This window comes from Toxorhynchites rutilus, chromosome 3, assembly GCF_029784135.1.
Source record: "Toxorhynchites rutilus septentrionalis strain SRP chromosome 3, ASM2978413v1, whole genome shotgun sequence".
NCBI classification, from domain to species: Eukaryota; Metazoa; Arthropoda; class Insecta; order Diptera; family Culicidae; genus Toxorhynchites; species Toxorhynchites rutilus.
Genome location: NC_073746.1, coordinates 228,032,309 through 228,059,642, shown reverse-complemented (window position 1 = coordinate 228,059,642; position 27,334 = coordinate 228,032,309). Strand labels below are relative to the sequence as shown.

Genomic DNA, 27,334 nt, shown 5'->3' with positions numbered 1-27,334 from the left:
AGATGGTCGGGATAGTTGATGTTCGTGAGAATTAGATTCGATATAAAGGTCGCTTTAGCTACTTCTCTGCCTACACTCAGTAAATTAAGTCCACTTAAATTCACAGCGAATCTCATTTTGAGGAAGATTTGAGAGATCATTCTAGGGCAGATTACATAAAGTGAAACAAAGAAAAATTACGCCGTTTCGATGCGCTGGATACCATTCTGAATTGTATTTCGCTGCTACTATACTTGCTGGGTTTCGTCTGTACAATTTGAGTACCTACATGGAATAATTCCGCGTTTAGATAATGCTTGTCATTTTACAATGATTAATGATGCAACAGTTTTAAAAAATACATTTCTTTATTGTGATAGATGCGTGGAAATATTTCTTACAATTGATGCAAATATAATTGCGATTTTGCAACAAATTTTCGTGTTGTGAGCGTTCGAAATCTTTCGTTATTTCTTACATGTTAGGATTTTAGATTTTTCTTTTACAAGCCATATCTTTCTGTTGAACATAGTCCTACATTGAAGGACTCTGTAGTTTTGTATGCATTTCTTCGATCCTTTATCGCTGGATGTTCCACAGCAGGCACGGAAGCAGTGCAATGGAGAAGTCGCGAATAGACCAACTTTTCGCTTCGATTTCAATTGATTGTATCAGGCAGGTTACGACGTCTGGAAAATTTGAAGTTATACGCTGGTGACATTTAAAACATTGATATGTTAAATTGAAACACACTATCCATTATCGCTTACTTACACGAGAGAAGCAGAATATCAGAATAATACTAAGGAGAGATCAATGTATTTTTGCTATTATAGCAAATTATCATGTAACAATGTCTTTACCATCAATCATACTATTGGATCTTCAAACCAAGAATTTCAACAACCTATACTAGACCTATGAACAGAACATATCGCAAATTGCGTACCTCGTACAGCTAAGTTCAGTCCAAATGAAAACACGAGGTAAAGAGAAAACGGGTTTTTACGCTTCAGCATAATTTCCGTTTTCGAAGGGACATTCCCTTCGTGGTTTGCTTATTGTGCTCACATTACCTGCCTCTTGATGTCCATTTACGACCATCGAGCAGCGAAAACAGGTCCTCCCTTTCCGATTACCTGCATTGTGGAAGGAATTAGAGTACAAAAACAAACTTATATGGAAAATAAAAGCCTGTTTTGTCCCTCAACGAACATCGCCACAGCGGTTGATCAGATGCTTCCACTCGCCTATGCTGTATTTTTTTATCTCTTGTTACAGATTTGATCTTAATCACCGTATGAACCTGAGATGAGCATGAATTCATAGGGGACAGCATCCGTGCTGGTGTCGGTGCTTTGTTGCATTTAACAATTCACCACGTACGATGTGAGAAGTCAATTAACCTTTTGTCATTACGGTGAGTAACATGATGAGCAGCTAATTATAAATGCAGCATCATCTTGGAAAGGAGAGTGGTCAGCTTTGTTGTTGAACTTGGGTGGCTTTGAGAGTTGCGGTCATTTGTACAAAAGCCAGTGTCAACGAGAGGAGTCGTTTTATGCCATAAACAGGGAAGATGGACCAGTTTTGATCTTTCGGAGTGTTTGTTTTCACAGGGGTTTTACGCATCCTTGATGATGGGTCAGTTAAAAAGTTGTTCGTATAATCGGCTAAAATAAATAGGTGTGTTTTTATTACGCTGTGATTTTCTAATTAATTCATGTGAAGCTAATAGCGTTGTACTATCCTAGTAGGGAAATCAGCACCTTTTGATCGATTGAATCCTCGATGAAACCTGTCGAATTGGATACTAGAAAGAAAGTAGGATTATTATTATGAATACACTTTGTTGAATTGAACTTGATGGTAAATTTACTTGTACTTCTAGCACGGTAGCCCTTCTCGTCTGCAACATAGAATACTTTGTGCACGAGATTGTTTTCGCCTATGAACGAATATATGCCTTCTTGAACGATGATTTCAACTCCATTCACAAGTTTGGTGTATGTTTTTCGACGAACCATAGTTCCATCGGAGAGCAAATGCCTATTTACGAAAGAAAAAAAGGGGAAAATGAAGTTAGAGAGATTTTTATGTATTTGTATCAAATTAATCTATTGATCATGATATAGATTTCATTTCTTTTCATCTCAATACAAACAGGAATGCAGACTCAATAAACGAAAAATTTGATTTGAAACATAACACTGATTAAAATACGAATCCACTTCGATATTCACTAATTAGCGTCAAACGTCACATATTGAAGGAAGGTTCAACTACAGGGTCTTTCAGATTGAACGTCCACGCAAAAAAAAATCGAATAGCTTCTTATATTTTTTTTGCTCCGTCGATGGTAACACTGCATTTCTCACTTCGGGACGATAATATTCGGTTACTCGTTCAGTCTGATCTGATGGATTTTAGTGTCAAGATGTACAATTTACAAGAACGTGTATTTTTAGTGAAATCGTTTTACACGAGCAACCGAAGCCTTGGTGAAACTTCGTCCTCTTATGGTAAGAATTTTTAATATTTCTCGTCGATGATTACTTCCTCTAGGGGTACGTGAAGGACCGTTGCTATGTTAATAAGCCACAAAATTTGGAGGAACTTAAAGAAGAAACAACTCGGATTTTCGTCAGCATCGAAGTCGTAATGTTAGAGTTGTGCATGAATAATTTTGTTCACCGTTAAAAACGCGTTATCGAAAAAAAGGGGTGGTCACATCGATAATGCCCTAAAATAAGCTTTATTTTCGTTTTTTAAAAATAAAAATCTGTTCACTTTTGTAGAAGTTATTAAAATTTGTTGCGTGAGCGTTTGATCTGAAAGACCCTGTATTGAAGTGATGAGTATAGCTCACCGAACAGGTTCATTGGCTGATGAACTTGCATCAACTATACAGGCAAATGCTGTCAGCGGCAATCTTTATCATTCACAGATGCTGCTTAAGATGATTATAGCAAATCTACACTACCTACACTATTCACGAGTAGAAATAACTTCTACATGTAACCGAACATGTGTTGCGATTCTATCAACTTAACGTTGAATATCATCGACATTTGGTGTAATTAAACCATTCAGAATAGTTGTGTTTGCTGAAGATGGCTCACTCGAGGCTGCTGAGTGTATTCTGCCTGATTATGATCATCATGGTTCATGGACAGAATCAGCAATCAGAGAGGAAGTTGGAAATTTCCGTGGATAAATTGATAAATGATCACGATGTTGATGGGTATCGGCTGTTGTGAGTATTTGGTTCGATCAATTTCTAGATATTTGAAACTTATTTTGAAACATTACTGTAGGTATTTGCTGACTGATGGACAATTCCGGGAAGAGCGTGGGTTCCTGAGGAAGCAATTGGGCAGCAATGAAATGATTTGGACTGTCAATGGGCGCTACGGTTACAAATCTCCTGAGGGAAAACAATTCAATTATGAATACACAGCAGATGAAAACGGATACAGGCAGATATCACATGGCTTGGAACGTGAAGCTACAACCAGGATTGATCCGAAGGAATTGATTTCACTGGTTGGATAGTAATGAAAAAATATTGATGATCTTGAAAAGTATGGAACACTTCTATTATTAGGAAAGAAAAAAAGGTAGAAGCAACATTGAAGTTTTAGTGATTTGAGAGGCTGTAATATAATCATAAAAGAACACTTGGAAATCAAATATATTGGGCATTTGAAAAGCATCAACGATTTTTTGTTCAATTTCTGGATGAAATTTTTCTACAGTGAAAATAATGTTTCATTAAGTATATATTGGTCATTATTATCTGAGGGGCTAAGAAGAAACGGGGTGTAAGTGACCTGATCGATTTCCCTTCATCAACTTTTTCTTTAGTTAACCGTTTGAGTGCGAAGCAAATTTTGTGAGCATATGTCAAAAATGAGGATGATATTGGGTATATTTGAAAAAATACTAAAAAACGTAGATAACTGATAGGGTCGCAATCAATGGAAATTTGAATAAAATGTATTAATGGAAAAACCACAAAAAAAGGGTAAAAGGGTAAAATGTATTAACATTAACTTCCTTTTTTATATATTAATTTTTTTTAAATTATGAGACAATTATATTTACACAATTTCTTTTCCAATTATTATTTGCTGCATAAAGCGCGTGAAGACCCTTTTTTACAAATGTCCCCGAATGGCGATATCCTACGTTAAGTGGTGCCAAGTCAAAAACATTAACATAAAACAAGAGGAGCGCTATCGCGCTTCCCGCACTTTTGGCATATAACAAGAGGAGCGCGATCGCGCTCTCTCGGATTGTTCTTCTTCTTCTTAAATGGCACTAACGTTCCTAGAGGAATTCCGCCGTCTCAACGTAGTATTACTTGTGTCATTTTTATTAGTACTTAGTTGAGATTCCTATGCCAAATAACACGCCTTGAATGCGTTCTGAGTGGCAAGCTCTAGAATACGCGTGAGCACAGTGTAAGTCGCAGGAAATTTCTTTGACGAAAAATTCCCCCAACCAGAACGGGAATCGAAACCGAATCCCCGACATGTTGTGTGTGACGTTAACCACTCGTCCACGGGAGCACCTCTCTCGGATTCAAAGGGTTAATAACTCAACATCACCATTTTATGTATCAAAAGGATAAAAATTACAGATTTCTGAGAAATGAAAAAAATCAATTCAAATGCAATTACTGCAAACAATCACAGTCCTACGTCAAGCTCTCGTCCGTGCCCCTAGGTACAGACCCATCTACTTTTTTGACGTAGGACTACGTCTAACCGGAAGATATAGGGGGTGAAATGGAAATCTAGGCACTGAACAAGTAGGAAAAAATGCAAGATTTGGAACGCTTATAACTCGAGCATTTCTCAATAGATCGCAAAGGTTTTTGCAACAATTGATAGGAAATATATCTACGCATCTATCATAACGAATAACATTTCATTTTTCTTGAGATAAATAATTGAATAATTGTGAAATATCAAGCATTGTCCAAATACACTATGTGCCCATTTTTGATTGGTCCATTTTGTGCTCCTCAAATCGTACCGACCAAAACGGGCAACCAGAGCAGCAGCGAAATAGAATGAAGCACGATTGGAAAGGAAAAAGAAAAAAATGAACGAAACATCGGTCGCAGTCTCACACATGCGTAATTCTCGAGCCAGCCAGTCAGCTTAAAAATCCCCGCTCCGCTGCCGTAACGATCATTCTCATCCGAACCGTACACCACATCGTTTCGCATCACCTCACATCAACAAACCAACACAAGCAGCCATGGTTGGATATGGCAAAGGAGGAAAAGTGAAGGGAAAGGCAAAATCCCGCTCGAACCTTGATCTGGAGTTCCCGCTCGTGTTGATCTGGAGTTCCCCGCAAGGGTAGCTAGGCCGAGCGCGTTAGTACCAGTGTACCAGTCCACCTAGCCGGCGTTATATAGCTTCGGCCGCCGAAGTGATCGAGTTAGCTGGCAAAGCTGCTCGCGACGATAAGAAAACCTGCATTCGGAACAGAACACATTCGGTTCGGTGGACATCAAGACAACAACAGGCAGTTGCAGCGAGTGGCGAGTGGCAAACGCAATCGCAAAACGGCAGCTGGTAGCAGAAGAAAAAAGTTTGTTCTTTTTACAATCTGCTTTGGTGGCAAATCCAGAACAAGGCGGCATCGAGGGCGTTCGAAATGGTTTTTTTCAAAACCACGAGTACTAAGTTTTCTAAATTGGAACCATTCCATAAAACAAGGCGCTTTTCAGGGCCATTAAACCTTCCAAAAAAGAGTTTAGGAAATAAAGTTCAATGCTTTCTAAAACGTTATCCAAAATAATAATAAAACACAAATTGATGTTTTCATAATTTGTTTGCCAGGATCTGATGAGTATGTGAATTTGGCAGTTGTTCTGAGCTTATTGATAGTTGGGGACTTTCCTGATTATTCAATTTTCACCAATTCTTAAATTGTTTCCAGATTTAAAGTACAGTAATCTACAATTAGTTCGACATTTAGCTAATTGGACGGACATGTAATGCGACTTATTTAGTTGGACATTTTTGTAAACATAGAGATCCAAATTATGACCCCACATTGAAAGTCGACACTGTACCACTGTCATCGCAAATGTTCAATTACAGGTTAAAATTACCTCCAATCCGGCACTGAGTGGTGGTAATGCGACGTGCCATTGAATGTAATTCACTGTAAAATATGTCACAAGCTGGATGGGAAGAAATTTTCCAACTGTGAAAGCTGTGGCGAGTGGCAAATGCAATCGCTAAACAGAAAGGTTTAGCCGAACAAGATGGGGATATCGAGTGATAACAAAAACACAACACCAAAGTTTCTTTTCAGAACCATCAACATATTCATAAAGAGTAAACAGTAAACAAATCCATTTTTCAGGTAGATAGGTAGGTATTCACGTAGGTGAAGAAAATAAAACAATATATTTAAAATATATATTTAACAAAAGCTGTCCCCTTTGTATAGTCCTACGTCACTCCGGTTATGTCCCCGACATTACCCACCCGTCTTTTTTTTCTATAAGACATACGTAAACGAGGCGACTTGGCGACTTTGCTAAATACACTGAATGAATGACACTCTGACACTTTGCTGAATAAACTGAGTATGTGTGCACTGGATGTGAAACAATTTGTTACAAGTGGTTCATACCATCATTCCGCAGAAGAAAAACATTGATAAGTGATATAAACTTGATAGGAATCCAGCGTGGTATCAATTGAAGCCGATTATCCTCGAACTTCACAAATCATTGGGATTTTTTGTTCGCGTTTGACGAGGAACTTCCCCGTTGCGATTTTCCGAGAACTAAAGATGTCCTACGAATTAGAAACTTATTTTAAATCATGTGAACTTGTGAGAGCGAGTTTTTCTATCTGGTTCTATAGTCATAAAACACTGGAATTTTAGTTTTTTGAATGTTTCGCGCCTGGACACAAGAAGAAAGTCCAAATGGCCAGTATTATAAATGATGATAGTTATTATATTCTAAATACTTCAAATCAACCGACTTCTCACATATCTCTAGAAACTCAGAAAAATGGAGTGGTTCTATAGTTATGAAACACAGTGTAGATGGTATTGATGGCCCAATATACATGCCAAAGCTAATTGTGCAAAAGGAACGCAAGAAAAATAGACACTTTAGGTTAAATTTTTTTGTATCCAATTTTTGATAATACCCTAATCGTGTTGAAAGCTTTTTTCATTTGGAAATCAGTGAAATTTCTGAAGATATCACTATCTCATATTTTTATTGCAGAAAAGACAAATGCGCTGCGGAAAAATGATGTGAATATGAAGGCACAGATGCTGTAAGAGAACGCGGGACTTAGAGGTGGTTCATTCGATTTCGTTCCGGAAATTTCATGTCAAAGATCGATCCTATTCGGCTCGGCCAGTCACTGAAAAATATAAAATATCGCAACTAGGACACTATCGCAGGAGATAGTCAATAGTTTCAACTGAATGGTTTAAAACATTTGGAAAAGGCCGCAAAGGAACTCGATGTTTTGGGTTCAGATAAATTATCAAAAAAAAAAATACTTGTCTCCGTTGAACTCTGAACACGATCGTCGCCGTCATCCAGATATGGGTGATACTTTTTTCGTTTGAATTTAAAAGGAAAAAATGGAATGTGCACCAATATATATATATATATATATATATATATATATATATATATATATATATATATATATATATATATATATATATATATATATATATATATATATATATATATATATATATATATATATATATATATATATATATATATATATATATATATATATATATATATATATATATATATATATATATATATATATATATATATATATATATATATATATATATATATATATATATATATATATATATATATATATATATATATATATATATATATATATATATATATATATATATATATATATGAATGTTGCATAGAATAATCATAAAATCAAAACCATAAATATAATGTTTATACTATACTTTTGACGTAGAACTACGTCTTTCAGGAAGGGTGCCAAATCAGAAAACAGGTCACGTTTTTATGAAATAAAGTTAACGTTAATAACTATTTTTGCCGCGAACGGATTTTGACGATTTACATACCAAACGAATCGGAAATTCCCTAAGATTTGTTTGATATGCTATACTTTACAATCCCACAGTCTGTATATGGTTTAAATTGATGAAAATTGGAAGCATTCCCATTTCCTCATACATTTGTTCTGTCCATTTGTGTGCTTTCCCGAACACAGCTGTCAATAACGAGCAACTTATCCACGAACAACGAAGGGGAAATCGTAAGATGTAAAGCCTCCGTGAACGAAGGAACATAAGTAGAAAGGAGGGGAATATTTGCGTAGAGTATAAACAGTGGATCTCGCTGAGGCAAACTTTCATTCTTCGTGAAGAAATCGACTGAACAACATCGTTACTGGATGAGCTGGGCGGCGAGGGATCGAATGCCTTTCTCAAGACAAAGGGGGTGGAGGAGTAATATGATGGATAAAGTAAAGTTTTCCAAGGGCCTTTTTGAAGGTTAGAGACTAATGAACTGAAGAAGTTTAAAGTATCAAGCAAGGAAGGAAGGCAAATTTTCAGTATCGTTCTGTGTTCAAAGCAATGAAAAGCTTGTTCTTCGTTATTTTGTGTCATCACATGTCTCCGTATCGGATTGAGCTGTGGACGCGACCAAATTTCTCACTCGCTGATGTCTCTTACATAGCAATTATTACATCAAACTGACGCCAGTCCATTAAAGTTCAGAACTACATAACTGAGTGGGGAATCATTAAACTAGGCTATCATCGGCTCACCAAGCAAATAATTGTTCTGGAATTTTGTGTATCATTTGGTTTCGCATGACAGTAGCAAAACTATCTCCACCAAGGATGAAGGCTAAGCTAATCGAGACCGGAAATAGTAATAGAAAGGGCTTCTGTTGAGAAGAGCGCAAAGCGGAGGTAAGTGTGTGTATTTTTAGTGGCTTCATGCCATCTATATATGGAGATTTGTGTGCGTACGTGCGTGCTTTATAACCCGTACGCAAGAATAGTACATCTTCGCTAAAACCCCATTTGTATCTGATCCCGTGTGCATTAGCCCTGTCGCGATGCAACAATCGTCTATTTTTTTATGCTATGATTGACGATTGGTTGCCGTTGCAATTTATGCAGTCTTAATGATACATATAAACAAGGAGAGGAGAAAGCGGGAGAGAAATATTTACGCTAGGGTGTTAATAATGAATCTCTGCTGAGGAAAATATTCAGCCTTTTTCCAAGCAGTTAACATTGTTTGTTTTCTGTCATCAATGCATTGAACTGACGCTATGACGCTTGCCAGTAGGAAAACTTTCTCCACTAAGGATGACAGCTGCGCTTATCTCGATCATTTATTGTTCTGCGAGCACAAGAATGAATCATCAAACAATTATCGTTAAATGATTCTACAATAAAAAAAAAACATTTCAGGCGACCAAACTGGTAGAATGGTTATTTCAAAATTTTCGTAGCATTATAAAATAATATCTGCAATTAGAAACAAGCGACTTGAATTAAACCACAGCGTAGTTCTACGTGCTCCCGTGGCCGAGTGGTTAGCGTCATAACTAACATGCCGGGTGTTCGGGTTCGATTCCCGTTCTGGTTGGGGGTATTTTTCGTCAAAGAAATTTCCTCCGACTTGCACTGTGATCACGCGTATTCTAGAGCTTGCCACTCAGAATGCATTGCAAGTCGTGTCATTTGGCATAGAAATCTCAACTAAGTACTAATAAAAATGACGCAAGTAATACTACGTTGAGACGGCGAAGTTCCTCTAGGAACGTTAGTGCCATTAAAGAAGAAGAAGAAGTAGTTCTACGTCAACAAAGCGGTCGTGTCTTGAACACAACCTCATATAATTTTTACTATTTAATTTATATTTCAGAGGACAACTTTCTCTTACAAAAGTCATATTATATGACATTGGCATGTGTTTTTGGCAAGAATTTGTAAAATTGAAAAAAATATTGCTAGTTCATGTAAAAGTTGTCTACAAAGTGCGATCTACATTTAATAATAATTGGGCCCGCAAGTAACTCAGAAGAATCGCACTGGGCGTCGAAAGTGTTAAGAATGACGACCAGATTTGATCATTAGAACGTGTTGTCTTTCATCATATAAATGCGAGTCCTTACACATATTTCATAAGACACTAAAATTTGTGCACTATAACATTGGGTAGCTGTCATAATATTTACCAATTAAAAAAACAGGACAGAAGCCGTCTGATTTGGCGTGGAATTGCTCTATAACAAAATAATGAGGCGTACACTGAAGCAATACACTTTTTTCTAACGAACAATTCAGTCATCGAAACACTTTTTATAGCTTTATTCAGAGATTGCCTTCAGTTCACTCAGCGAATTCGTTTTTATGTCTTCAATTCTGTCAAAACGGGTCCAATGAAGCGGTAATTTAAGTTTCAGAAATAGGAAAAAATGACGAGCGGCGTTGGACGAACATGGGATCGAAATTTGATCGTTCAAACATGTTTCAGCCACATGATTGCGATTAAATTCTCGAAGGAAATTGAGCTCTTTTGGCACTAGTCGTGCTGCTACTTTTCTTTTCTTCATAGCTGAGTCAGCAGGGTATTCTGCAGCATTTTAAAGGTTTCGGTACAAGAAATTTTGTTTGCATATTTGCATTTCGTCCAACGAGAAAAGTGATAGACTTCATAACACACAAATGTTATAAAGTCGAACAATCTTCTCGTTGAACGAATTTCATTTGCTGAATTTTTCTTAATACAGCTATGGAAACAGTTACCCTCCTTGTTATGAATGTTGATTAGTGAATAGTGTGAAGTGTTAATCAATCTTTTACACAACAGATTACCACAACGAGTGGTTTTTACGGCTTGAATGAGATGCAGAACGATAAAAAAACCCATGCTTTGCACACTTAACACTAGCGAATTCGAGATTTTTTTTGGTTCTACGTTCGGGAGAAACCTCTTTCATCTTTACCACAAACATTCCGGGGGAGTGTCGATGTAGTTCCCTATCTTTCATGGTCATGCATGCCATCAACATGATTAATGGTGGTTTTTATGTGTCCAACAAATCGTTGATTTGAATAGAAATCGTGAGAAGCGATAAATTCGTATGAACACAAATAATAACAACAAAATGTATAGTACGTTTGTGATGACCGGAACACTGACTCGTTCAATTTGCTGATCAATTTGATCCAATCCAATGATCTGATGTATAGATACGGTTTGATCCTTTTACAGGAAATGAGTCGCTTATTCCTTTGTAATGGAGTATTGAACTCTTCTATGTGGAGTGCGAATGTTTCGAAGCAGTTGATTATTCAATGCAAAAATAAGTTCAACTGTCAACATTACATGTTTGGTTGAAGATAAAAAAAGTATTCAATTTTTGCGAAATATTCGTCTACAATGTACAATTTGTTTGAATGGATGTTTGACGATAAGTCACTTATAGAAATAACACGCTGTTGGTATAGCACCGGCTTGCTAGTCAACATCATGAGATTTAACAACTGATTTCCTACCCGAACTTGAAACACGTGTTAATTGATGAAAACTACTCACGCATAAATGGTACCATTGCCTTCTTTCTCATCCAAGATTGATTCGATTTCGATCCCTTTATAATTTTCATCTGCTGGGCGAGAGCAAACCATCCAAATCCCGATGAACATCGAACATGCAACCAATATGTTTTTCATAATCGTGTCACTTTCTGATTTTGTAGACGCGCACTAAAAATCTTCAACCGCATTCACTGCTTTGATTTCCTGAACTATTGAACTAGAAACCGACACTAAGCTCCCATTCCCGATTGTGCGCTCTTACTGAACCACTTTCGATGGTATTCTTTCGCGTCACGGCAATAAACACTGGCAGCCTACCAACGAATTACCTCCAGTTTTGCTTTGGTCCAAACGAGAATAAGCGAAACACAAAAAAATACAGCATTCCGTGGGAGTTATTTGCATATTCGCCAATCGCGCAATTGATCTTCTTCACCGGAGCCGGCAGGTTGAACCGGTACGCGGTGTTAACGGAAGGATATGCTGGAAACTGGTTCTCCCGCTACACTTTGGCGAAGAGAATCTCCTCCGTTGAGATTCGAGCAGATGAATATTTATCACTACAGAGCTAGATTCAGTGGGTTCGAGGTGAAGCATCGCGCGTGTCTCACTGATTAATAATGACTATATCTTCGTCTCGCACAACCATCGGGAAATGAATGGAACGCGAACTTATTCGCTGTTTACACGTTGGATGTTTACGTTGTAATAGTCGACTTCATCGTTGTAATTGGAGGTAAATGTTAATGCTTCGTCTTGTTGAACTAGGGAATGCTGGGTATCGTTCTATCCATTTTTGGGTTATTACATGCTTATAGTAGTGAAGGACACAGCATGAATAGTGAAGTGAGGATTCCCGAACTGATGTCGTTACACTTGCCCTTTTATTCGGAGGCTGTACCTTCACGACGTTCATAGTAGGGTCTCCTCAATTACTCAATGAGAATAAAAACACAATTGACTCGTGTACCAATACTTGCTCCTCTTTGATCGATGTTTTTGATTTATGAAGTCGCATGTTTTTGATAACTGCTGTTCATGTTTCTTTTTCACTGTATCTCATGTTCTTCTTGATAGTTCATCGATGTTCACACATACAGTGATGGCCCCATAATTAGCACAATCTATGTTTAAATGAAATTAATAAATGAAGAACCTTGTATTTAATATTATATTTTTATATTACCACATATAACATTTGTTCTATTATTAATATAGAGCTTTCACGAAATTATTATTTTTTTTATTGTCAATTTGAATATATTAAATCATTTCTGCTTATAAAAACCAAATATTGGTTGGCCGCATAATTGATGGATCTAAGATTATTGTTTAGTGGGAAACCATTTCTGAGTAAGAACTGCTTTCAATCGCTGCGGTAGGCTTTCAACGAGTCCTTGGCATCTTTGATTAGGAATACTATATCATTCTTCTTGAACAGCCTACCAAGGTTCGGTCATTTTTTTGGTTTTTTAAGATTAATATGTTCCTCAACGTCGTTCCATAAGTTCTCAATGGGATTGAGATCAGGGTTTTGAGGTGGCCAAGCTAAAACATCGATATGCTGATCCAAAAGCCATTGCTTTACAAGTTTGGAAGCCTGCTTTGGATTATTGTCGAGCATAAAAATCCATCTCAATGGAAGGTTGTCCTCAGCGTATGATTTCATATGCTGCTGGAGAATACGTTTGTAGAGATTTTGATCCATTCTACCATCGATCTTCGCAATAGAGCCTACACCACGCCAAGAGAACGCCGCCCACATCATCATGCTGCCTTCTCCATGCTTTATAGTTTTAACGGTATATTTAGGATTAAGTTGTGGCTTAGGTGGACGCCACACATAACGTTTTCCATCGGTTCCAAATCTGTTGAATTTAGATTCATCACTCCACAATACATTCCGCCAAAATGTAGCCAGCTTGTTTCTGAAGTTTCTTGCAAAATGATGTTCATTTAAGTTTTCTTAGAGACTAAAGGTTTCACTATAATAGATTAACCCTCTTGTACTCGCGTGCAAAATCATAACACATATACTCGCGCACGGTGTCGCAGGCCGAAAGTTGAGCTTCTCTGTAATGTTGCTATTGTATATTTTTCAGGTTTTATTGGCATTTATTTTAAGAATAGGGTATAATTGAATGAAAAAACTCCAAAAATATGTTTTCTTCGTCTTTATTCATAGTAGCAGCCGTAGCATCGGCCAAGAGCTGGGGATAAGTCATCAAACCTTAACCATTTGAAGAAGCTTGGATTCACAAAGAAGCTCGATGTATGGGTGCCACACACGTTGACGCAAAAAACATCTTTGACCGTATCGACGCATATGAATCGCTGCTGAATCGCAACAAAATCGACCCGTTTCTGAAGCGGATGGTGACTGGCGATGAAAAGTGGGTCACTTACGACAACGTGAAGCGCTAACGGTCGTGGTCGAAGCCCGCTAAGGCGGTTCAGACGGTGGCCAAGCCCTCATTAACGGCCAGGAAGGTTCTGCTGTGTGTTTGGTGGGATTGTCAAGGAATAATCTATTATGAGCTGCTTCCATATGGCCAAACGCTCAATTCGGACCTGTACTGCCAACAACTGGACCGCTTGAAGGTAGCACTCATGAAGAAGAGGCCATCTTTGATAAACAGAGGCCGCATTGTCTTCCATCAGGACAACGCCAGGCCACACACTTCTTCGGTGACGCGTCAGAAGCTCCGGGAGCTCGGATGGGAGGTTCTTTTGCATCCGCCGTATAGTCCGGACCTTGCACCAAGTGACTAGGTAGTCAGAAGTTAGCCACAAAAGAGGCCTGTGAAAATTCGCTATCCGAGTTTTTTGCCAATAAGGAAGCGAGCTTCTATAACAGGGGTATTATGAAGTTGGCATCTCGTTGGAAACAAGTCATCGAACAAAACGGCGCATATTTGACTTAAAACAGATGATTTTAACTAATTTTATGAACAAATGAAAATTCAAAAAAAAATACCGCAGGACTTTTTTGACAGCCTAATAAATGGATTTCTGTCTGTCTGTCTGTCTGATTCTTATGGACTCGGAAACTACTGAACCGATCGACATGAAAATTGGCATGTGGGGGTTTTTGGGGCCGGAGAAGGTTTTCATGATAGTTTGAGACCCCTCCCCCCTCTCTAACGGGGGATGCCATACAAATGAAACACAAATTTCTGCATAACTCGAGAATTGATCAAGCAAATGAAACCAAATTAGGCATATGGAGGTTTTAGGCTGCAATAAATGATTCTATGGTGATTAGATACCCCTCCCCCCTCTTTTAGGGGGGTCTGCCATGCCAATGTCTCACAATACAAAATATTTATTCTCAAATAAAAAACGATAGAATGTCGACAACTGAACCGCTTAGGAATCAACACGCTCGATAGTTGCAGCGCGATCGTTACTTTTTTTTCCTTCAGAGAGCGTTGCGTGACTTCTGCGCCACTCTATAGACTAGCTTCCTGGACCGGCCGATGAGATTTGGTATCTCTTCCTGTAATTTTCCTCTGTTTCTAAGATTCATAATGACTACCCTGAGCTCCTGGATACAAGATGCTCCTCGGCCCACCTTGGTTAACTACCTAATAATATAAACAGTGCTTTTATTTGCTGGAGCAAATGTTTACAGCGAGTTTTCCAAAATTTAGATGACTTTTAAGATAATTACCAAATTTTCGGAATGAATTTTAGAAGAAAAAGTGTATATGATAATCACTACTTAAGGTGAAGGTGGAAGGAAGCCACAAATGGTTGCTACAATGGCGCTCATTTCTTCCATCTCCCTCCCTCACCCCTCGCCTGAAAGTCAATAATTTTGTGAAACCGTGTGAAAAAAATGATCGTTTCGTACACTTGCCATCAAGTAATATCAATCAAACTCTAATCGATTACTCACAAGATATTAAATTTTCACCTGCTGTCGCACTGTATAGTGAAAAATGTCGGAAACTCCAGCTAGTGCTCTGAAAGTTAAATTTTCATTTTTCAATTATCCGCAATGGTTTTGTTTGTATTGGTGAAAGCATCATTATTTGTTGGACACTAATGCCAGACAACATCATCGAAACAGCTATAAAAACCACTCAATAAAATGTTCTGTTATGAGTCATAGCGTTTCATGTCATGAAAATCAATAAAATGAAATGGTGTTGATATCAATACAATTATTATTTTTACGTTTAATGGGTCTATAATGTAAGTTTTAGTAACTTCAACATTGGTTAAGCAAATTGTATTGCAGAGCTTGGAACACTGCCACGGCTGCCTATGCTTTCAAAAATAGTAAACGGAAAAGTATTACATTCAATCAAAGGGTTAAGGCTCTCCAACGTGAATATGTGAAAACAATACGATCAAAATATATCAGAACAGCTACATATGCTTGCTTCACAAATACAATGAAAGATATGAGTGATAAACGACAACATGTATGGAAATCGAAAGAGATGTTTGTGCAGATACATTGTGCTAATTATAAGGCCACCACTGTGCATATACGTGGGTCGGGTGAAAAGATTCCAGACTAGCCAAGAGGGTTGATTTTACACTGTCTATAGTACTATGTACTACAAGTACTACAACACCCAATTATGGGCAATTTCGAACTCTTTTGGCACTAGTCGTGCTGTGACTTTCCTTATGCCCAAAACATCAGCCAAAATATGACGAACGGTCTTGTGAGCTCTCGGGTAGCTCTCTCCATCTTAAATGACGATTTCCGAGCACCATTCCTTCTATTTTGTCGATGTTTCCATCAGTTGAGGAGATGTATTTCACGTCATCGCTTACCTCCTTGGTCAGGGATATAAAGTACCACCTGCAAGTCTTTGCCATCGAGCGTCGAATAGGTCTGGTTATCATTTTTGATCGTGACATCGCGCTTCACTGGAAAGATATTTTTCATCATCACCTTCAGCCGCCTTTTTCTGGGTAATTCTCTGCTGTTCAGATCCGGCCGGCCTCGACTTACGCTTCCGCATAGAAATGTTCATTTTGGTCAGGTACAACCGTTCGTTGATACTATTGACGATACGATTGACGATGCATTGATGGAATCATCACAGGGTAGTGGCAGGGATCATACTACCCCTGAAAAATTGCTAGAAACAGTCCATTATTTAATGCATACGTTATTTATTAACACTACTGTATTCACGCGCAACCGTGGTTTGAATAATGAGAAGAAGTCTACCGAACAAATCACGCAACGCAACATCACTCATTCTGAATAACTATTCTTTGCATAATAGATAATTAGTCTTTCTAAAATTGTTCAGGTTTATTCGCGAAATATTCATCTACACTGAAAATTTGAAATCCAAGTGTTCCAATATTAAAAGTTTTTGAAAACTTTTCGGGATTCCAGTCGATCGTAAATTTTTTAGAAAAACAAGAAATGCCTTTTGTTCCTGAATTGGCACTTTTAGGGTATGGCACAAAAAATCTACTTCATAGTTTATTTAATAGAATAATAAAAACAAATAATCAATATGAACCCCTTTGCCTTTGATAACCAACTGACAGCGCTTTGGCATACTCTTCATGGGGTTCCGGAGGGGTCCAGCTCGTCCCAAGCCTTCTTCAACGCCCTTTCTTGTTGAACAGCTTGTATTTAGACTTGCCGAATGGTGCGATTGGAAAGGTCCAGATCCAACCTTTCTTTGATCGCTCGTAGGCTTTTCTTTACTTCCCGGATGATCAGCGTGTTCGCTCTTGCATCAGTCTCACGATTCGGTCCTCTCACCGGTCGATCCGAAAGCTTCCGAATGACTAGCTGGACCGCACCACGGCTCACCCGATAGTTCTTAGCAATGTTTCGTTGAGACTCCTTACGCTGGGAGTTACGTACAATCAAATCTCGAACCTGTGTTCGGATTGGCCTTCTACCATTTACCGTAAGCTTCCTCAGCGTCAAAAACTGGACACTACGCACAAAAAGTTGACTTAACAGCAACGAAAATTATGTTTGTGTAGGATGTAAACAACCGGCTGTCAGAACCGAGGGGTATATCGATGAAGAAAACACAGTAAAACAAATTTACGTAAATGTATTTTTTATGTCATACCCCAAAAGTACCCATTTAGGAACAACCGTTACTTTTTGTTTTTCTAAAAAATAAATCAACGATACTGAAATGACAAAATGGACTATTAAATACCTTCTTTTTCGTAGTATTGACTGGAATACCGAAAAGCTTAAAAAAACTTTTAATATTGCAACACTTTGATTTTAATTGGGGGTGGATTTTTTTTTGCGACCATCAGTGCATTTTTGTTTTGTTCACGGATTTGAAAGATTTACCACGGATAGGTTTTTTAAGGAGGGGAATAAGTAACAATCAGATGGAGCAAGTCTGGAGAGTACGGAGGATGAGGTAGGACGTCCCAATCGAACTGTAACAATTTTTGTCTTACGCCCAACGCAACATGCGGTCTTGTGTTGTCGTGATGGAAAACGCCTCGACCCGAAATTGCCAGCTCCAAGTTTTTAAAACCATAACGTATGAAGTGGCACTAATAGTCGTAGTACCACTCCCGTAATCGGTGCGAATGTTTTCTGTAGTGTCCTTTGTACTGAAATCGTTTTTAAAGCAATGAGGCACAACATACCTCAAATGTTTCTTTTGGCTCCCCAAATTGAACGGCGCAGAAAAAAGGAGAAAATTATGGGACAACAATATACACTCGACAAAAAAAATAGAGGAACACAATGCGAAGTCGGAAATGAAAAATCAACGCATATATTTTACGTACATATTTTTATCTGGGTGTGTGTAGGTGTAGTGGGCAACAATATCGGGAAGAAATGAAAAATCGATTTTTCTTTATTTTTTCAAGAATATTCTGGACCAACCAAAAAAATTGCCAACCAACTCAACAGCAAATCTAATTAACCTCATCAATCAGCTTTTTTTGGTTCCAACAACGCTCCTGTAGGACCTTCACACACAGAGATATTTCAGTTTGAATGAAAAAACACCCCTTCGTCTTTGATGATGAACAATTCAATAAACAACCATCGCACCGCAAATCGAAAGGCAGTTTTGAAAACTCGAATAAATTCTGCACAAGGATGATTTGTTACTTTGACGAAAAAAAAAATATTTAAATTTTTTGCATCGATTTAAAAAAAGTGTCAAAAACAGGATTTTCATAGTGCTTTACAAAATTCACTGTAGTTCTGCAAATAACGCAGTAAGTTCTAATGTTTGCAGGCAAATTTTTAGCCTAGTGTATTCCATAAACAACAAACCAACAACAATTTGTATGCCTCATCATACCAAGTAGTAGATAATGAACCATCTTCCTCGCCTCAACAACTAAATGTAGTTGAAATTTTGATATACTGTAAAAATTTCAACCGTATGAAAAGTCCACTTAAAATGGAAGAAATCCAAATTAATGTTCTGAATTCTTCTTTCTCGATAATTATGGCCACAGAGACAAGTTGGGATGATAGTGTTAGAAGCGAGGAAGTATTCGGAAATCGTTATAATGTGTTCAGAGATGACCGTAATCTTCACAAATCCCATAAAAAATCGGGAGGCGGCGTCCTTATTGCTATTAATTCATTAATAAATTCAAAACATATTCCAACAACAGAATTCGACGAGTTTGAGCAAGTGTGGGTCAAAGCACTTATTGCGGGAGAGATACATATATTTGCATCTGTTTACTTCCCCCCAGATCGTGCTCAACTTAGTTGTTATGAGAAATTCTTTGAAGATGCTGAAAATATTATATCTTCCTTTGCACCAGAATCAAAAATCCATGTATACGGAAATTTCAATCAACGAAATGCGGACTTTATCACTGATTTTGAAAATTAATTTATCTTGCTTCCAGTTGTTGGTGATAATAAGACTCTGCAATTTATTTTTGATAAAATAGCCGGTCTTGGGTTGAATCAAATAAACAATGTTCAGAATCGACAGAAATGCTTCTTGGATTTCTTGTTGACAAATATGACCGAAGATTTTAGTGTGACCGAATCATTAACTCCACTTTGGAAAAATGAAGCTTTCCACACAGCTATCGAATATTCTATATTTATAGATAACACTCAAAAATCATTTGATTATCAATTTGAGGAAGTCTCTGATTACACTAAAGCAAATTACAGGATTTATTTAGAAGTGTGGAAAACATTGAAGTAGCAGTGACGACTTTTTACTCGATGATCAATGAAATTATAGAGCAGGAGAGCAAGACGAAAAAGGAGAAATATGAACACAAAATATCCGATTTGGTTTAATCAAAGCATAAAGAATCTAAAAAATAAAAAACAGAAGGCAAATAAATTTTATGAGAAATACAAATCTGATGCTAATCTCCAAAAATATCTGAACATTTGCGAACAGCTCAACTCAACTGTTAAAAGCGCTTTTGAAGATTACAGCTTAAAAACAGAGTCGGACATAAAATCTAACCCGAAAAGTTTCTTTAATTACATAAAAACAAAATTAAAAAGCAATGGTTTTCCATCACACATGCATCTTGACGATACCGTGGGGAATGACCCAGAAAAAATTTGCAACCTCTTTGCAACATTTTTTCAAGAAGTTTATGTTCTAACAGCTGAGGAGGACCGAGATCGTGACTTCTTTGCATTTCTTCCAGAATTTCAATGTGATGTTGGAGTCAGAAAACTAACTTACATTGAAATTTTTGACGCATTAAATAAGCTCGATGTCTCCAAAGGGCCAGGTCCTGACGGAATTCCACCAGTTTTTATAAAAAATTTAGCATCTGAATTAACTCATTCACTTTTATGGCTTTTCAATACGTCATTGAAATCAGAAAGGTTCCCAAAAATATGGAAAAATTCTTTTCTTGTACCAATATTCCAATCCGGTAATAGATCCGATGTAAGAAATTATCGTGGAGTAGCAATTATTTCTTGCATTCCAAAACTCTTTGAAGCCATAATAAACCAAAAACTTTTTCAACAACTAAAGCCACGAATTACGAATAAGCAACACGGATTTTTCAAAGGATGATCAACAACAACAAATTTGCTGGAATTTGTCACATTCACTTTGAATGCAATGGATAATGGTAATCAAGTTGAAGCTCTATACACTGACTTTAGTAAGGCTTTCGATCGTGTTGATATACCCTTACTCCTTCTTAAACTTCAAAAAATAGGGATAAAAGTCAAGCTATTGAAATGGCTAGAATCATATTTGACTGACCGCACCCAAATGGTAAGATTTAATGGGGAAATTTCAAAACCAATATTTGTTACATCCGGAGTTCTTCAAGGCTCTCATTTGGGGCTACTTTTGTTCATTTTATTTGTTAATGACTTTTGCGCTTTTCTTAACAGTGTTAAGGCACTTATCTACGCAGATGATATGAAACTGTATATGGAAATAAAGAATGAAAAAGACTCTCAAACATTCAAAAATGAAGTTGACATAGTTTATAATTGGTGCACTAAGAGTTTATTTCAGCTCAATGTTAGGAAATGCACTTTGATTACTTTTACAAGAAGAAGAACACCATTGAACAATGGTGTTATACTGGGTAATCAACCCATCAGTAGATGTCAACGAGTAAGAGATTTAGGTGTGATCTTAGATTCGAAACTAACCTTCGTGGATCATTATAATACAATCATCCATAGAGCAAATAATATGTTGAGCTTCATTAAACGCTTTAGTTACCATTTCCACGATCCGTACACAATAAAAACATTGTATATTACACTCGTCAGATCAATTCTCGAATACTGTAGTATTGTATGGTCCCCCTACATAACTTCACACGAAGACAGAATTGAATCTGTACAAAAAAAAAAATGTTATTTGCACTTCGTAAACTAGGCTGGTCTTCATAAAGGGTGTGTCACATCAAATTGCATCACGGAAAAAAACGCTGTAGAAATTCGCCCACTAGACCGATCCTTTTGAAAATTTTAGACAGTAAAATAAAAACTATTAAACAACTTTTGGCATTTTCTTTTTATTCATACTTCGAGCCCAAGCCCGTATGCTCGCACCTTCCTCTTTACCCCGTCCATAAGGTTCTGTACAACGTCAGGTTGTAGTTTTTTTTGAACAGAAATCCATTTTCTCTTGAAGTCCGCCTCCGATTTGACAACTTTTGGGTTCTTCCGGAGGGCCTGCTTCATAATCGCCCAATATTTCTCTATTGGGCGAAGCTCCGGCGCGTTGGGCGGGTTCATTTCCTTTGGCACGAAGGTGACCCCTTTGGCTTCGTACCACTCCAACATGTCCTTTGAATAGTGGCACGAAGCAAGATCCGGCCAGAAGATGGTCGGGCCCTCGTGCTGCTTCAATAGTGGTAGTAAGCGCTTCTGTAGGCACTCCTTAAGGTAAACTTGCCCGTTTACCGTGCCGGTCATCACGAAGGGGGCGCTCCGCTTTCCGCAAGAGCAGATCGCTTGCCACACCATGTACTTTTTGGCAAACTTGGATAGTTTCTGCTTGCGAATCTCCTCCGGAACGCTGAATTTGTCCTCTGCGGAGAAGAACAACAGGCCCGGCAGCTGACGAAAGTCCGCTTTGACGTAGGTTTCGTCGTCCATTACCAGGCAATGCGGCTTCGTCAGCATTTCGGTGTACAGCTTCCGGGATCGCGTCTTCCCCACCATGTTTTGCCTTTCGTCGCGGTTAGGAGCCTTCTGAACCTTGTATGTACGCAGGCCCTCCCGCTGCTTGGTCCGCTGGACGAATGAACTTGACAAATTCAGCTTCATGGCGACATCCCAGACCGAACTTCTCGTATCACGTCTAAACTGCTTAACTACGCGCTTGTGATCTTTTTCACTGACGGAGCATCCATTTCTGCCGTTCTTCACCTTCCGGTCAATGGTTAGGTTCTCGAAGTAAGTGCCCCGGTTTTAGTACTATGCTGACCGTGGATTGGACGATTCCAAGCATCTTACCGATGTCCCGATGTGACAACTCCGGATTCTCGAAATGAGTGCACAGGATTAATTCACGACGCTCTTTTTCGTTCGACGACATTTTTCCAAATTTACGAAAAATTGACAGTGAAGCATGACCAACGTGATCTATACACTCTTATCTGATTATAAGCGAAAGCTGAAGATATAATTCCTAAAAATTAAATTTCTACAGCGTTTTTTCCGTGATGCAATTTGATGTGACACACCCTTTATCATCTTCCTCCATATGAAGCACGCTGTATGCTAATCAATATTAAAAGCCTAAAAGAACGTCGGAACTCTGCCATGATTCTATTTATTATTGATATCATATCACAACGAGTGGACTCAGAAGAAATATTAGGAAACCTAAATTTTTACGAACCGATTAGGAACCTGAGAAACCCTAACATTTTTTACATAGATTATCGAAGAACGAATTATGCCAAATATAGTCCTATTAATCGTATGATGAGCCTCTGTAACGAACACAGTGAAACAATTGATGTAACCATGTCAAGGTCAATGCTCAAAGACTATCTGAATAGAATAAGATATCGTTAAATTTCACTGTAATATTTGGGCAGCATATTTAGTCTACGCTGGTTTGACGAAATAAATAAATAAATAACAAAAAATTGATTCTGTAACTTGTTAAAATCGTCTTTTAAATTAAACGGATAAATTATCCAGCCAGCTCTCTTTAGATTTTTAGTTTTAAGTAAGTAGTTTTAAGTAGTATTAAGAATGTATCGGTCTACAATTTAGATTGACGACAATAAAATAAAATAAAAAAAAATAAAAATAAACATCTGTGAACGTTTCATATTGATACGTTCAGCCGATTTTTCAAAGTTTGGAGTAAACTAGAGGAGCATTTGATCACAGTCGTATCAGAAGTACAAAATCCTAGCTGATTGATGAGGTTAATTGGATTTGCTGTTGAGTTGGTTGGCATATTTTTTGGTTAGTCCAGAATATTCTTGAAAAAATAAAGAAAAATCGATTTTTCATTTCTTCCCGATATTGTTGCCCACTACACCTACACACACCAAGATAAAAATATGTACGTAAAATATATGCGTTGATTTTTCACGAAGATACAGCATGTCAAAAATCAGTTAAAAATTCCGACCTCGCACTCTGATCCTCTAATTTTTCTTTCGAGTGTATATTTGATCCTATGAATTTTAGAAATTGAAAGTTAAGCAGAATATTGATGTTTCCCATTGATTAGTGATTACTGGTATTATGGTTATAGACATGTTAACTCACTACCGAAGATCACAATTTGCAATACTCTTCTTCAACAGGTAACGCTGAACTCTGACATTGGCCGTTGGTGGTAGATTTTGCCTAAAATCACAGAAACAAGAAAAACTCAAAAACGAGTTTTAGTCGATTGGAAGATGCTGCGGGCTTCTACTATAATCATTGCCCGAATCGAATTCAGTCCGTACCCAACCGTCAAAGTTGCAGTTTTGTAGCGATGAATCCGATTCTTAAAATTTTAGCTATTGTAGTTGTCATTAGTGGTGCTGCTGTAAGTGCCCCGGTCAACAAAGATGACACCCAACTGACGGTGGTTAATGAATCTAACAATCACAGCACGAATGATTTTAGCTGGAGGTGCGGTAACATAACGAAATAACTACAATAATGCTGAGTTGTGAATCATCATGATGGTAATTAGCAGTTGACTGTTTTTGCTATATTTTCTGTAGCTATGAGCTGAGTGATGGCCGTGAGGTTCGTCAAAATGCTTACGTTAAGAAATTGGACGATGGTACCGAGGTGCTGGTGATCACAGGTGCATACAAATATATTGGTCCGGATGGTGTTAAGTATACTGTGAACTATTTTGCCGATGAAGACGGATATCATCCTACCGTAACTGGTTTGTTTTTTTTATGCTAGCAACATTTTCGTGATATTCTAATCGAAAATCAATTGCGTTTTTCAGTTGGAGATGAAATGCCGGTGCCGAGACCTGTTGGGATCGACCCCAAGGTGCTTGCATCGTTGGTTGGATAATTGGTTCGATAAATGTGTAATTTGTTACTTTCATGAATGGGTGGGCTTTTCTTAAAAACGGGTCATATTTGCAACAGGAATTGATTAGAGATTAAAGTTTCTTTAAATTAAAATTATTTGTGTCATATTTCGTTTATCACAATTTATACAAAGTTGTTCTATAGCTCGTTGAATTTCAGACGTTGTCTCCTTTTATATTAGTTCATATCAAAACCACGTAAAGAATTGTGAATTACAGGTTCAAAGTGACTATAAATTAGATCGAAGGATCGATTGTTTAAGAATAACCCTAATGTTTGCAATACAACAACTGTTCAACATGGATTACGAATAGTTCGATACGTCACTCTAAAACAGACAAATGAGACCTGTTACCAAACCTTTGAATTTTTCTAAATTGGTGTGTTTTCAAGTTATAGTCAAGATATGAATTTTTATGTTAACTGGTTGTCATCGGATTACAAGTTTCCAAGCGTTTTTACGAATCATTTAACAACCCTGCACAAAACATCAATCCCATTGGATTTACAAAAAAAAAAAATCAATGAAAAAAACTATCAATATTTGTAATACCATATTGAAGTTTATATACGGCACACCTGACAACGGAGAAATGTAAGCTGATTCATTACGGACGCCCAGAAAGCGAAAGGCCTCCAAATCAAGTTTATTTAGTTAGCGAAAAACTCAAATGACAGTAACTCGAGGTCAAAATGCTTAGAGACAGATATAGAATTAGAAGTATCCTCTCGAAAAAAATATTGTTTACTTGAGAAGATCACTGGTTGTTAGCACCAATGTCGAAAATGTGTTATATGACTGCTGCAAAATCTTCACCGGCGTCCAGCAGTGAAGTTGAACTTTGACATTGAGATCTCACATAAAAATAGCACGAAGAAAAAAAACTCAAAAACAAGTTTTAGTCATTTGGAAGACGATGAAGACTTTTACAAAAATCTTCTTTCGATTCGTATTCAGTTCGTATCCACTCGCCAAAAGTCGTAGTACACAGCGATGAATCCTGTGATCATAATATTAGCTATTGTCACTGCAACTAGTGGTGCTGCTGTGGGTGTCCCGGTCAGCAAAGATGACACCCAACCGACGGTGATTAATCAATCTAATAATTACAGCACGAATGATTTCAGCTGGAGGTACCACCACATAACGAAACGATCAATATGAAGTTGTTTTGTAACTTGTGAATTATCATGAAGGTGAATAACTATCAATTTACTACCTTTTACATGTTATTTTCAGTTATGAGTTGAGTGATGGCCGTGAGGTACGACAAAATTCATACGTCAAGATATTGGACGATGGTACCGAGGTGTTGGTGATCACAGGTGCTTATACTTATGTGGGCCCCGATGGTGTAAAGTACACTGTGAATTATTTTGCCGATGAGAATGGTTATCATCCAACTGTGACTAGTATGTATTTATATATGCGACATGTTCATTGTATTCTATTTAATAATCAATTCTGTCTTTCAGTTGGTGATGAAATGCCAAAACCTGTCGGAATCGATAACAAGGTTCTGTTATCTCTAGTTGGATAGTTAGTTTGCTACACTCCCTAAGAGGTTAATAAATCTTTAAATCTTCTGCAATCGATTCTATTACAGAAACTGATTGGTTGTTATTTCACCGAAATAATGTATCTTAATCATTTTATCATAATCCATGTGACGCTAGTTATGATATCTGCAAGCAATCTTTACTTTCAAGGTTTTGTCGATACACGGGTGGCCAACAAATGTGAATTGATTTATGTAAGTGGATTTGAAAGTATATCCATGTAATCAAGTAATCATATTGTGATTATGAACATATTTATTATTTTTAAATTAGCCCAAATGGAGCAGTCCCATCTTGCATGAAGGTCCAATTCTGGTTATTGTTGGATTTCTGAATTTATTGCATCACGTTTTTCTTTAAAACCTCGTTCTCAAACGACTCGGTACTCGAGAATCAGCGGTAACTCCAGCGCAAACCATTCCCCATTCGGAATAAGTACCGAACTATTCGCCGAGGAAAATTGAGACGTTTTATGATGTCGGGAGGAGTCAGTCCTTTCCGATGAAGATCGAGAATCGCTTTGCGGCTGTGTTTGTTCTCCGATCTCTGATCGACGTCGATAAGAAACTTTGATGATAACCAGCGCTGTTTAAATTTCAGAATGGAAGAATCATTGATACTCTTGCGAAGTAACGCACCTAAGTCGATCACAGCTATGACAATATTGGATATTGCAAGAGCTAGCTATGAAACAGCATTCATAAATTTCATGAAGACAGGAATTATTTGGACATCACCTTAGTTTCACATTTAGTTCCCTAAGTTTTCTCGATAACATTCAGTCAGCATGTGTATTTGCGAAATCAATCTTTGATATTTGTTTTGTAAAAACTGGAGCGCGATAAACTATTTTTTGGGCTTTTGCATTATTTTGAGTCAAACAAAATGTAGTAGACGTTGATCGATTACTTGATGAAGGTTATTGTGATCAAGTTCCATCGAATAGGACATGAAAAGAGTGGTATATACAGCTGAATAAATTAGAAGACGATGAATTAATACATGAATATTTAATTCGAACGTTAGAAGAACATAGAAATGAACTTGGTATTACTGATGCAGCTGTATCCAATGTTTGCTCAATCCAAGAAAGATTCAGAAACAAAAAAAAAGGATTGCGAGATGAATTGTCCTCATGCGCAGTTTACATCTATGTGTTACGTTACGTTATTACGTAACGT

General features: G+C 37.5%; 4 protein-coding genes across 7 annotated transcripts; 3 read left to right on the top strand and 1 right to left on the bottom strand.

Annotated features, from left to right (window-relative positions):
* Window positions 1-370: 370 nt before the first annotated feature.
* LOC129777674 (uncharacterized) lies at window positions 371-12,344 on the bottom strand. Of its 3 annotated transcripts, none has more exons than XM_055784091.1 (4): window positions 11,617-12,344; window positions 1,859-2,028; window positions 1,749-1,792; window positions 371-668 (listed from the first exon to the last, which is right to left on the bottom strand). In XM_055784091.1, exons 1-4 carry the CDS (start codon window positions 11,751-11,753, stop codon window positions 660-662), a joined length of 360 nt encoding a protein of 119 aa, XP_055640066.1. In that variant the 5' UTR covers window positions 11,754-12,344; the 3' UTR covers window positions 371-659. The 3 variants fall into 3 exon arrangements, with proteins under 3 accessions (XP_055640066.1, XP_055640064.1, XP_055640063.1); XM_055784089.1 differs by lacking the exon at window positions 371-668 and adding an exon at window positions 678-1,652; XM_055784088.1 differs by lacking the exon at window positions 371-668 and having other exon boundaries at window positions 1,654-1,792; window positions 11,617-12,341.
* Window positions 3,051-3,694, top strand: LOC129777673 (endocuticle structural glycoprotein SgAbd-5-like). The gene is made up of 2 exons (XM_055784087.1): window positions 3,051-3,235; window positions 3,297-3,694. The coding sequence occupies exons 1-2, from the start codon at window positions 3,093-3,095 to the stop codon at window positions 3,532-3,534; spliced, it is 381 nt and encodes a 126-aa protein (XP_055640062.1). The 5' UTR covers window positions 3,051-3,092; the 3' UTR covers window positions 3,535-3,694.
* Window positions 12,345-23,945: 11,601 nt separating the features above from the next.
* LOC129780291 (cuticle protein CP14.6-like) lies at window positions 23,946-24,802 on the top strand. Its single transcript, XM_055788369.1, has 3 exons — window positions 23,946-24,168; window positions 24,264-24,436; window positions 24,503-24,802. Exons 1-3 carry the CDS (start codon window positions 24,029-24,031, stop codon window positions 24,571-24,573), a joined length of 384 nt encoding a protein of 127 aa, XP_055644344.1. The 5' UTR covers window positions 23,946-24,028; the 3' UTR covers window positions 24,574-24,802.
* Window positions 24,803-25,566: 764 nt separating this feature from the next.
* LOC129780462 (endocuticle structural glycoprotein ABD-5-like) lies at window positions 25,567-26,188 on the top strand. 2 transcript variants are annotated; one of them, XM_055788770.1, is made up of 3 exons: window positions 25,567-25,727; window positions 25,834-26,006; window positions 26,070-26,188. In XM_055788770.1, exons 1-3 carry the CDS (start codon window positions 25,588-25,590, stop codon window positions 26,132-26,134), a joined length of 378 nt encoding a protein of 125 aa, XP_055644745.1. In that variant the 5' UTR covers window positions 25,567-25,587; the 3' UTR covers window positions 26,135-26,188. The 2 variants fall into 2 exon arrangements, with proteins under 2 accessions (XP_055644745.1, XP_055644746.1); XM_055788771.1 differs by having other exon boundaries at window positions 25,571-25,680.
* The last annotated feature ends 1,146 nt before the right edge of the window (window positions 26,189-27,334 follow it).